The sequence below is a fragment of the Marmota marmota genome, unplaced genomic scaffold (assembly GCF_001458135.2).
Source record: "Marmota marmota marmota unplaced genomic scaffold, marMar, whole genome shotgun sequence".
Taxonomy (NCBI): domain Eukaryota; kingdom Metazoa; phylum Chordata; class Mammalia; order Rodentia; family Sciuridae; genus Marmota; species Marmota marmota.
In genome coordinates this window covers 57,986,104-57,998,888 of record NW_026000174.1, presented here as the reverse complement: position 1 = coordinate 57,998,888, position 12,785 = coordinate 57,986,104, and the positions used below count along the sequence as shown (strand labels likewise).

At 34.6% G+C, this 12,785-nt stretch overlaps 1 protein-coding gene across 1 annotated transcript; it reads right to left on the bottom strand.

Annotated features, from left to right (window-relative positions):
* Positions 1-3,309: 3,309 nt before the first annotated feature.
* LOC107159079 (olfactory receptor 4S2-like) lies at positions 3,310-4,254 on the bottom strand. The gene has a single exon (XM_015505631.1). The coding sequence runs from the start codon at positions 4,252-4,254 to the stop codon at positions 3,310-3,312; it is 945 nt and encodes a 314-aa protein (XP_015361117.1).
* Positions 4,255-12,785: the final 8,531 nt, after the last annotated feature.

Below are 12,785 nucleotides of genomic sequence, written 5' to 3'. Positions count from 1 at the left end.
ACGGACAGGGGTCTGATCCCCGTGTTTATTTTCAATAAGCCTGTTCTTGATGTGTATATAGGCCACATGTTCCAAATAGTAAAGTCAATTTGCTTATTGTGAACATTTGACTACTTTGTTTCTCCCCAAAATTAATAAGTCTATTGGAACATGGCTCTGAATTATTTTTTGTTAATCTTCATAATTTATCAAAAAAAAATCAGAGTGAAAGGAAATTAACCCAGGAATTGTTAGTATTACATTCTTCATTTGTATTATCCCTGGAAAAAATAATGGAAGAGCGGAAGGCTGTGTATTTAGGTGTAAGTATAAATAATATAGTATATATGTATTTTGATTACTGCAGATTGAACTCAGGGGTGCTATACCATGGAGCTACATTCCCAGCACCCCCTATCTTTTTTGAGACAGTGTCTCACTAAGTTGCTGAGGCTGGCCTCAGACTAGTGATTCTCCTGCCTTAGCTTTATAAGTACCTGATATTATGGTTGTACACCATCCATAGTTAATTTAATGCCTGGATATAATGAATAGAAACCAGAACATTCTGTCTCTCATGTCTATTATCTGTAGCTTGACTTTTTTATGTTATTTCTTTCAAGGTACCTTTCTGTAACTATTTTTGAGGTTCTATATTTTTTTGACAAAATTGTTCTTGAAAGAGCAAAGTTGGTAGTGTTATGCAAAAGTTTATTTCTACAACTAATGGTTAATAAAAAAAGTAATGCTTTTGATGTGTCATTGGGAAGATGGGATTCAGATGATCTAGTCTGATGTGGCTGTGCTTAATTCCAAATTCCAAGGTGGGCCCAGGTTCCCCCAGGTAGCTTTTCTTTCTCATGCACAAAACAGCAGTGTTCTCTTACTCTGCCAGTCAGATTGAACAACTGCTCACTATACAAGAACTGGACTCAGAACATTGAAAAATGAAACATTCTCACTCAGAAAACATGAAGCACTTTAATTCTAGATACTCCTACAAGTGATACCTGTTTTTCTTTCTGGATATATTTAATTGAGAAAAAGGATGTCACATGGAAGAACATAAAAATTATGCTTATAGCTTATGTTTCATTCAGCCTTGCTAGGAAATGTGTCTGGAATGGTTTTTACTGCCCCAGAGAGAGGAGTATAGTCACGAATAGAAAACATAGGAAGAAAAACTTTAGTATTTTTTATATTGAAAATTAGAAGGGTTTCCATTTTTGTAATCAAAGTAGTTTCCAACCAAAGTCACTTCTGCCATTGTGTGACCAGGGTGGCATTCAATGTTGTGCTCATGCATCCACAAAATCAAATGCACAGTTGGCATTGAGTTCCTCTCACTAGAGCTGAGGAGAGTGTGAGTTGTCGTGATTCTTATGCATCTGCCTAGGAATCACTCAAGACTCTCTGATATCTTCTGATAAGAACTGACTCAGGAGTTTTGTGAACAAGGATGTTTATAAAGTCGGTGATGGAAACTTGAGTCCTCTTCTATGTGTTCTACTTTGTCTTTGAAAAGCACAAATACACTTTTCCAAGGGGATAAGAATTTTGATGTCACAAATACCCCCACAGGATTAATCTGTTAGTTCAATGACGCAATGGAAAAATGAGGGTGGAAAAAGTTATTGAATGGGCAACACGTGTTTATAATCAGTTTTGTAAATTCAGTTTTAACAGAACAGATGGTGTTGTTTGAATTCCATTGATACATCCATCTCTTGTTTTCGAAATGCCTCAAGAATCATCTATTCCTAGATTTGTACATCTAAGTATGCAGATGTTCCATTAACTGTATGAAAATAACTCAAAGGTATAGCTAAAAAGACTGGTGTTTGCATAGCTCATATTCCTGACTAAATGAGTCAGACTCTCTCAGAATAGTTTGTTATATTTACAGAAAACTCCATAGGTGACATTCATGATAAATATACATTGAGGAGCATAAATTTAGTTTCCATTTCACAATTGATCTAATAGTGGCACATGGAAGCCCAGTGAATGCTTCTTAAACTGGGGCAATACCCATGATATACATAGTTTTGAAGCAAGCCTTATACTTTTCTTATAGCTACTTATACAGATGTCTTGAAGATGTATACTATTTGCACCTCTATTTTTGTGGATTCAACCACATCAGATTTCACTATTGAGCACCACAGTCTTTGCCATATGTAAAGCTTACACTCCACCCCAACCATAAACACAAACCTAAGTGAAGGCAGCATCTATACTATTAGATTTGTGGATGTGACAAGGAAACAATGGCAGAGACAATCAGTGATATGTTTACTTACTGTAAAGAATAATGCTCAGGTCACTGTCACAGTTAAGGAGAAATTTACCACCAGGGCACATAAAAGTTAATGTTAAGAAAATAATACTTGTCCTTTATTGGTCCCCCTGGAACCCAGTGGTGGAAATAATGTTAGTTCAGTCAATCAAAAATGGCTTTGTGTATTCAGTAAAGCTCTTTGGCTCAAATATTATAAGAATCGTGGATTCTAGCACATGCATTTAAGTAAGTTGTATTTACACTTGATATTGAATCACAGTAGCCTGGTTCTCATATGTGGCTTTGTTTTAATTCACATTCTTCAGCCTGGCTGGTAATAACTTTACAGCTGGTACAGATGACAAAGTTTAGAGTCAGAAGAAGTAAGTTAGTGAGATATATATAGTTAGTGAGACACATAGTTGATAGGGGTCAGAGACAATAGCATATATGTAAAAAAAAATCAATCCTAAGAATGGAAAAGACTTTTTATTCCCACAACCAATAGATAAAAGCATTTTTTTTATTTTTCAAGATTGTGTTTTATCTCTAACATTCTGAACAAAACACGTGTTCCCATTCCAAGATTACTAGAATGTTTTCACTGTTTTGTGAGACATATCAAAATTCATTAGCTAAGATTTGATGGTTTTATGTATTCTGTCATTCATCCAATCTATGCATTAATGATTCTCCAATCTATACCAAACATTGTTTTATATAACAGAAATAACCTTAAATATTTCATAGTAGTTTCTTTAAACACTTAAAGAAAACCATAAAAGATAAAGAGCAACAGGAGAAAATAATGTTTCTTACTCTGCTCATGTTGAGATTCTCAGCATATTCAGACTCCCGAGCCTTTGAATATTTAGAACATATCTAATTGTTTGTAAGTATAATGATCATGGTAAAGAATACCTTAATTCTGTGTGATATTTTTTTTGGTCATTTGTTACTTCTGAAAATCCTTTGATGTTATTATTTTGTTTATTGTAGAGATGAATTAACTAAGGTTGACCATATTTAAGATTACCCAATTTAAATTATTATTTCCAATTTTTGCTGTTGGCAATCCAGAAAACCTTCTTAACCCATATTTTTTTCATAGCATTCTTTACTTCTGCATTTCTCAGTGTGTAAATCATGGGATTGAGCATGGGAGTGATAATGGTGCAAAATACAGCCACTGTCTTATCCTCTGTAAATGTAACATCGGGGTGCATGTATGTGAAAGTACAGGGACCAAAAAAGATGATGACCACAGCGATGTGAGCTCCATAGGTGGACAGAGCTTTGCGTCTTCCTTCTGCTGACTGTTTTCTCAGAGACACCAGAATGACAGTATAGGAGATGAACAAGATCGCAAAGGCCCCCAGAGTGAGAGTCCCACTGTTGGCTGTCACAACACCACTGATAATATGTGTGTCTGTGCAGGCAAGTTTGAGCAAAGGGCGGACATCACAGAAGTAGTGATCAATCTCATTGGGTCCACAGAAGGGTAGCAGAACTACTAGAGATATGGGGATAACAGTGTGGATGAACCCACTTACCCAGGTCTCCAGGAGCATTTTATTGCACTTCTCCCTGTCCATGATGGTCATATAGTGCAGGGGTTTACAGATGGCCACATAACGATCATAGGCCATTACTATAAGAATGAAGATCTCAGTGCTTCCAAAGAAATGCACCCCAAAGAGTTGCAATATGCACCCCTCATATGAGATAGTTTTGTTCTTTGATAACAGGTCAGCAATTGTATTGGGTGCTGTAGCTGAAGAGAAACAAATGTCCACAAATGACGAGGAGTTGAGGAAGAAATACATGGGAGACTTCAGAAGATTCCCCATGAAAACGGTCAGCATGATGATGAGGTTTCCCAGAAGAATGACTGCATAAAAGAATAAGAACACCACAAAGCAGACTTCTTCAACCTCTGGATTCTGAGAGAGGCCCCAGAAAATAAATTCAGTTACATTATTTATTTTTTCCATGTAATTAATCAGGTAGGCTAAGTGACCAACACAGTTAAATTATCTGAAATAAAACATCAGAAAGACTATTAGCATTTATTTTGAACTCAGGATAAAATGAATGATGACAGTAATTGAATCTGAAAAAATGGGTGCTGACTGCGATTGACAAGAATAATTATTAGAATTTTAGTGTCTCCATTCTTATATTTTACCTCAATAATATACCTCATTTATTCACTTGAAATGAGGAAGCAGAGAATAGAGAGATAAAGCAAATCCCTGAAATAACATATCAAACCAAGGTTCTCACATGCCTAACATTTTCCTAAGGTTTACTTATCTCATTATGGATAAATATTTAGTTAGTTCTCTTTCTGTAAAAGACACATAATCAGATAGAAAACAACTCTTTGTTTGTAGACAAGGTTTCTCTTGTTTTGGTAGTAGAAGTAAAAATATCCCCACGTGATCCTTTCTGAATACAGCCACATCTGGTCACTACATACATCCATGGGTCCTTGATATGTCCAGATTGGGTGACTTCTGCAGGCTCCCCTTGAGATATTTGTGTATGAATATATGGTCTCTGTTTGTGCACAAGCTCTTGCAATGTGGAAAGTCTGAAGTTTCACCAGGATTTACTAATGCCCTTATTTATTACTAAACATTTGTGTAGTAACTAAAACAAACAAATGCTCTGAAACTGAAGAATATGAAAAACACAAAAACAAAAGATCCACCCTTTTTTGTGAATATTTCTCAGGGGTCCTTCCAATTTTTCAAGTCTAATGCTAGAATATTATAGTTCTCCAAGTTTGAGTGAATTCAACATTTTTGGAAAAGGTTGTCCTTTAGTGATTATTATGTTGGGTTTAGGAAATGCATGATGTTAAATTTAAGTGGATAAACAAACACACTAGTGAGGTCACTATTAAGTTTTGATGGAAAAGGCATACAGAGGAGTTTTTATTTAGGGGTTTTCAGAGTTCTCCAGTAATTCAGGTCACAGAGGTGAATGTTTCCTCTAGTTGTAATTGTCCTCTTGCAATCCCATCCCCATTACATCTACCTAATATGTTGATTTCTACTGCTATTGGCTTGGTGCTCTAAGCTAGCTTTTTGCAGGAATAATATGTCAGGCATTGCCAGCTTTTTGACAACTACAGATTTAATCAGGTTTGTGTACTACAGATCCTAGAGTATTCATCACAGTTCTGCTTACTTTTGTGCATTACAATATAGCAATACTTGCTGTGACATGCACCTGTAATCCTAGGGGTTTGGAGAGCTGAAGCAGGAGCATCACAAATTCAAAGACAGCCTCAGCAAAAGCAAGGGGCTAAGCAACTCAGTGAAACTCTTTCTCTAAATCAAATACACAACACGCCTGGGAATATGGCTCAGTGTTCAAATGTCCCTGAGTTCAATCCCTGGTACACCCATGCCCCAAAATTGCAATACTAATGGTAATAACAGTAATAGCAATACTGCAAATCAGATCTAAATCAGCCACAACCCCTGATTCACACATTCCTTCCACTGTTTTTTTTTTCCTACTGACTTAGAAAATAGTACTTACTATTCTCCACTGAGAACACTTCACTTTACAAGAACACAAATAATAGTTGTTTTCAACAACTGTGAACAATGTTGTTTACCTCCATTGTAGAAGAAAATGAGCTTCCCCACATTAGCTTGAGATCTGTTTTTCTACAGTTCATTCTACAAAGTCTTAGAAAAATTCTTCTGTCTTCTGAAATCACGACCCAGCTAAATGTAATCCATTTTCCCCTTTCTGATTATTTGTAATGTGATACAGTCTCACTGTCCTTTGAAATGATTGACATTTTCTATTCACATTCATGCTATCCTAACTCTTGGTAATGCACACAAATACTTTATTATTTATCATCTAAATTTAGTTTCTCTATAACTTCTTAGAAGTGTGTCATCCAATTATATTACAGATGTATAATGTAGACATTGCACTGAATTTCCCATTGCACATAAATGACCTATAACAGTTATAGAACAAAAGATCTCACCTGTATATTCCCAGGACTTGAATTTGGTTTTACTTTTCTGTGTCTTCCTGATATCATTTGAGTGCAGATTCAAACTGAAATGAGGGTGATGCCTGAGGAATTGCTTTGTGAATAATCAGTTCAAGAGAATACTGATCACCTAAACTCAAAGGCTGCTACAAAATCACTGTTCTTTCACCTAATGAAACTATCTATTCTGTAATATCTTTGATAAGAAATGTTTCTTTCTCTGCTTATAGTTATTGTAGAAGAAATGATGCAATATGGTAATGACCATAGGGAAAGTTTTTTTTCCAAAGCCTTCTACCATAATTACAACAATATCACATGCCTATAGAGAGATTAAAAATAGTCTATTCTTTTCAATTATTTTTAAAATTAAAAATGGCTTTGCTTAATTTTAAATCCAATCGAGTTTTACATTTAGAACAGTTACCTTAATTGTAAAGCAATTCATCAAACATAGTAATTTTAGGACTGCATATTGTTCCTTGAATTAATGACCCTTGATATATACATTCAATTGTATATATTTCATATAAAGTGTATTAAATATGTATTTTTGTGTATTGAAATTGAATTAGTCTACTCTTTAGAAAGTTCTCAAGAATGGAAAGGGTAGTTATGATGGTACTTTTGGGGTTCACTTCTTTTCTTCTTAAAGGGATGTATGCTGGATTCTAGAGAAAGAGCTGGGATGAGATGCATTTATGATACACACCTGGGATGAACTATAGTGGGGACTATAATTCCTTTAGATTTTGAGTTTTAATCATTTAGGTTAATTCTTGTCCTATTCTTTTTATTTTCTTTTCCCTCATGCTTGCCTATTTTTCTTTCCCCTGCAGACCCTACTATCTATCTATCTATATCGATATTGATCTCTCTCTCTCTCTCTCTCTCTCTCTCTCTCTCTATATATATATATATATATATATATATATATATATATATATATATATATATAATTTTGTTTTTGAACAATAACAAAAAAGGAGATCTTGTTCATATTTTTCTCATCTGAATTTAACAGAGAAATTAACTCAAAAAATGAAAACAGGAAAAACATCAAGAAGCAAATGTGCGATGGGTTCATGTTTGTGCAACTTTTCAAATGATATAGTATATAAAGCCTAAGAGCTCTGTGAGCCAAAAGAAACCAAAAAGTACATTTGGAAAATATTCCCCAATAGTTCTTTTGCACATCACACAGGGGCTACACTTAAAGACATTTAGAAGAACTTGTAATAAATATGAGTCATCAGTTTGATACATTTATTCACAGTGCTCTTTCCTGCATGCCTTTGCATTACATTCTTGACATCTGGAGAATATTCAAAATATTAATTTTTTTAATGTCCCTACCAAGGCAACAGCAGTTAGATCCATGAGTCTCTGCCAGGAAGTGGAATATATGAGATTACTCAGGTTTTCATCAGTGGCTTTATAAATATAGGCCTGATTACAAAAATTCCTGAGCCAATACCCTTTGGAGGAGCCCATGGAATCTCCTCTTGGTTAATATGAAGGACATGACCAAGATTCAAGAGAGCTGAGGCTCTCCAATTCTAATGAATGTCTAACCCACAAAAGCATTATATTCCAAAGATATACAGTTATAAGACTGCCAATCTTGTAGTGTTCCATCCTTCCTATGACAAGATAGTAAATTATAATTTTGTTTGGCCCTTTAAATAATAATAATAATAATAATAATAATAATAATAATAATAATAATTGCCGCAGTCTGGCTGGGCACAGATGCCGCAGTCTGGCTGGGCACACAATCACGAGCCACCACACAGCTTGTAGATTCAAACAGCAACTCTTTATTCCCGAACTCACACCAGCCGTCTACAATCACGTTCTGGGGAAATCCACGTTCTCTGCCCAAATCCACCTCCACTGGGCTTCTATCTCCAAAATATACTGTCTGAATCCTGTGAGAACTCAAGGGGAACTCAGGCAGCAGGATACACCCTATTCCTAGCAGGAATAATCTTAAACTTGGAATGCCCTAAACCCAATTATCCTAAACCGGGAACACCCTAATCCGCCCTGGTCCTTGAGCAAGGTCACCTACATTCAATGTCACTGCAACATGGGGTACGCTGGCAAGGAAATTGTCATACCTGCTTGGCTAATGGCTCCCAGCAAATAATAATAATAATAATAATAATAATAATAATAATAATACTCACCAACCCTTCTGCGACAAACAGCACAAACAAACTAGCAAACTAGCAGGTTCCAGAGAGGGGTGAAGGCAGATAAGAAAAATTGAGACTCACACACACAGAATGATTTTGAAGATAAAGCTGGGGTTGGGTGGAGTGCTACTGTCTGATGGAGAAGCAGGTCTAAAGAGTTATGTCAGTAATTTTTATTTATATATGTCTCATTATCAGGTTAGAGGCTATGCCAGCATTATTCTTTGTACTCATAAATTTACAGGGCTAAAAACATTTATGCAGTTTTTTCCTGGTTGCAATCTACAGTTGCAGTATCAGGAGCTTTGTGTAGCTCTCAAGAAAATCCATTGTTTAAAGTTACTGTTAAGTGGGCAGGTTCAAGAGTAACAGAGCTGGTGAAACACTGTGGTTTTCTAAAAAGAGAGTTCCTCTACTCCCAGGAATTATGTGCCAGAGATCAAGGTTGAAGCTGATAAGGCTTTACTGCAAAGAGTCTCTTCATGCAGGGCATTACCATAGCAGCTAAGCATCCTAAACCCAAGAATGCTACCCAGGAATGGTTCCCAGGCAGCAGGCATGCCACAACCACAAGGTCATCAGAGAACCCAATCCCAGATGCTGCTCTCCTGTTCTCTGCCACTGTTCTCCATACCCTTCTGATTTTGCAAGTGAAACAATTAATTTAGTTAGTAGTGGAACAAACTGAAAACATATCTTCCTCTATCTTCTAACAGAAGGTTATAGAACTATCCATGTAAACAGTATAAACTAGTGTAAACAATTCTCATTGAAATATATAAATATAGTTTTCATGTTTCTCCATAGGCCAGTGGTTTTCTCATTTAAACATACCAAGAAATGAAAATATTTATCACATGTCAGGGTCTCTGGAATTAAATTCTTTGCAGTTTACAAGTGGTAATGCCTTTTTGATTCATTGTTCTGATGCCTCTAATGCTTCTGTGGTGATCAGTTGTGATGATGATAAGACATGCAGAAAAAGGTAATCTTTTTATTTATGCATAGGGGGAAAACTACCATGTATACACCAGACGTATACACCACAATGTCTGGAAGTAAGCCCAGTCAAGCACCACTAGGTCAGCTGAATGCCAGATTGTCCAAAGATCCCTTAAAGACAGTAAATGTTTCTTTGTCACAATCATGACCTTCAGAATGGACATTCCACTACATCATTGAGCTAGCTGATCCAACAAGAGTATTGATCCAACTGTACAGTGGGGAAACTGGTGCCTTTGATGTATGTGCACTGAGTACAAATGCCACCTTACTTAAAGCCTCTGATTACTAGATTTTTGTTATTTTTGCTGCAACAAGTTCATTAATAAAATATCCATTGGATGAAATCCTGACATAGAGTCAAACACCAGTGTATACCCTGCCTCACCATATTCTCTAAAAAACAAGAAACAAACAAACAAAAAATTCAACCCCTGATTTTCAGCATCACTTTGAATTCTTTAGTTACAAAAATAATTTTTCTTAGAAAACCAGATTAATTTTCAGCTTATAAAGTGAAAATGTTTATTGTTTTTACAAGAAAGTAAGTTATCATTTCGAGTGTGCTTAAGTTAGAATATATGGTTTCCCATAAATGGCCTATTACTTAATTTTTGCATAATCTTAGTTAAGTTCCAAAACTCTGTTTTTTATTTTCTCATTTGTCAAACAGGGATTAGAGTACCTACCATACAGTATTCTTGTGTAAAACAGGTCATATATATATATGTAATAAAATAGAAAAAATAGCTAACCATTGGCTATTTTATTATTAATTTAAAAGGACAAATACGAATGGCCAGAATATATGCAAAAAAAAAATTAATACACCTAGAAATCAAGCAAATGCAAATCAAAACTGTATTGTGATTTCATCTCACTCTTGTCAGGATGACAGTCATCAAGATTACAAATTATGATAAATGCTGGAAAGGATGTGGGGAAAATGGTACACTCACACATTTTTATTTATTTATTTTTTTAGTTGTAGATGAACACAGTTACCTGTATTTTATCCATTTTGTTTGTTTATTTATTTATATATGATGCTAAAGATCAAACCCAGTGCCTCATTTGTACTAGGCAAGCACTCTGCCATCAAAATACAACCCAGCCCCCGCACTCACACATTCATGGTGAGACTGCAAATTAGTACAAATTATCTGGAAAGCACTATGGGGATTCCCCAAAAGACTAATGGTGGAAACACCACATGACCCAGGTCTCCCACTCCTAGATATTTATTGGAGAGAACTAAAATCTGCATACAATAGTGACACAGGCAAATCAATGTACCTGCATCAATCACAACAGCCATGTTGTGGAATTAACCCAGGTGCTTATAAATAATACACAGTGGAATTTTACTCAGCCATAAAGAAGAGTGAAATTATGACATTTGATGGTAAATGGATGGAACTGTAGAGCATCATACCAGACTCAGAAAGTGAAGAGCCAAATATTTTCTCTCATATATATGAAAGTTAGAGCAAAATAAGTGGGGAGGAAGGGGGAAAAATGAAGGATTTTATAAAAATAGAAGGGAGTCCAGGGGAACAGAGAAAGAGGATAGAGAGGGAAGGAGAAGGAACAGGAAAACTGCAGAATTAAACTGACCAAATCACGCTATGTACCTACGAACATATGTACATATGTATGCAAATACAACAGTGTATTTCACCTCTCTTTATATCCATAAAGCACAATTTAAAATATTAAATAAATTTTAACAATGAGAAATATCCTGTGAATCTCTAAGAATTTTCAGAGCAAACACAGCTCATTTTGTTTCAATGAACTTAACATTCAACTGAATATGTATTTCAGTAGAACCTATGAAGCCTTGAACTATTCTTTAGTGTAAATCCTAAATTATCTGGTAGATGATAAGGTTTTTCATTTCACAAGTTGGGAACATTAAATGATAAAACAAATAAAAGAAAAAGATATGTTTATGAATAATCAAACCAAATATTTTCCAAAATAATTATTTTACCCATGTTCTCCATAGGTCTTTTTAGTTTGGGGGTTAAATATCTATATGTTTATCAAATATAGTCAATCATTATATAATTTGAAGTCTTCCAGCTGTGGCTGACAAAAATTCCCTATAATACCACATTCATTTAAAATGTCCAGGATTATTGCAAAATCTCATGGAATATATGATAGACTAAGGTAGGTAATGGGCATCTTTGTTCTGATCTACCATTATCAGAATATTATTTATGAAAGTATCACTCAAATTCTATGGGCAAAATTTCCTCCTAACAATATGGGGAACTGCAGTGTTCACAGACCAGTCAAGTTATAAGAACTAATATTTTAAGGGAGTGTTTTATAAAAGTATTAATCAATTAATTTACCAAAATTATTTATTCATTTTCAATCATTTTCTTATCATCATTGTGCTTATTGTTCAGTTTAATTATTTGATATTGTTTTCAAACATAAATATAAAACACCAGTAGAGTAGAGAGAAAAGGAAACAGTGAGAGGAGAAGCAGAGAAAAAGGAAGAACTGGGGAGACTAAAGTGAAGCAATTGATATTGCATTATGTCAATATTGAACCCCGATATTATATACAACTATAATGCAGTAATAAAAACATAAAATGTACCTTAAAAGCTAAAGTTATATGCTCTTGAAATGGAAATCAGAATCATATCACAAACTGCAGGAAAATGTCAGATGCTTCTCAGTCTTTTGCTCCTGTCTTTCTTCCATGCAATGATGATCATCTAGGTCCGATTTCCTAAATTAATGGGGTCTGTGGGCTTCTAGAAGTTATCTGTATAGTCAGAAAGATGATTTAAAGGCATTGTAAGAATGTGATACAATGCCAATGGCAATTCTTGTACTAATAAGTCAAGTAAAAGTAAATTCTGATGATTGTTACCTGCAATTACTTTGGTTTTTCAAGTGTGCTCAATTTTATTTTTTTTTAAAAAACTACATTTAATTAATTTATTTTCAATTCTACAGATTACAAGTTATTAAACATTTTAAAGGTCACTAAAAATCACTAAATTAAAAACTTTATAATAAAATCATCTTTTATATTTATTCAAAATTAGATTTTTAATTCTAAAATAATGTAGTCACTTCAATGGATTTACCTCCAAATACTCCAGCCAACAAATTCACTTATACCAAACAACCAAAAAGCTCACATATATCATGAGATAATTTAAGTATGTCTATTTATCACAAATAGGAAGTCATGTCCTCTTTTCAAAGATCAGTGTATCAGGACTGGTTACCACTAAAAAAAAAAAAAAAAAAAAAGAA

Excerpts from the sequence above, each read along its gene's own strand:
- LOC107159079 (XM_015505631.1), bottom strand. The coding sequence starts at position 4,254 with ATGGAAAAAATAAATAATGTAACTGAATTTATTTTCTGGGGCCTCTCT.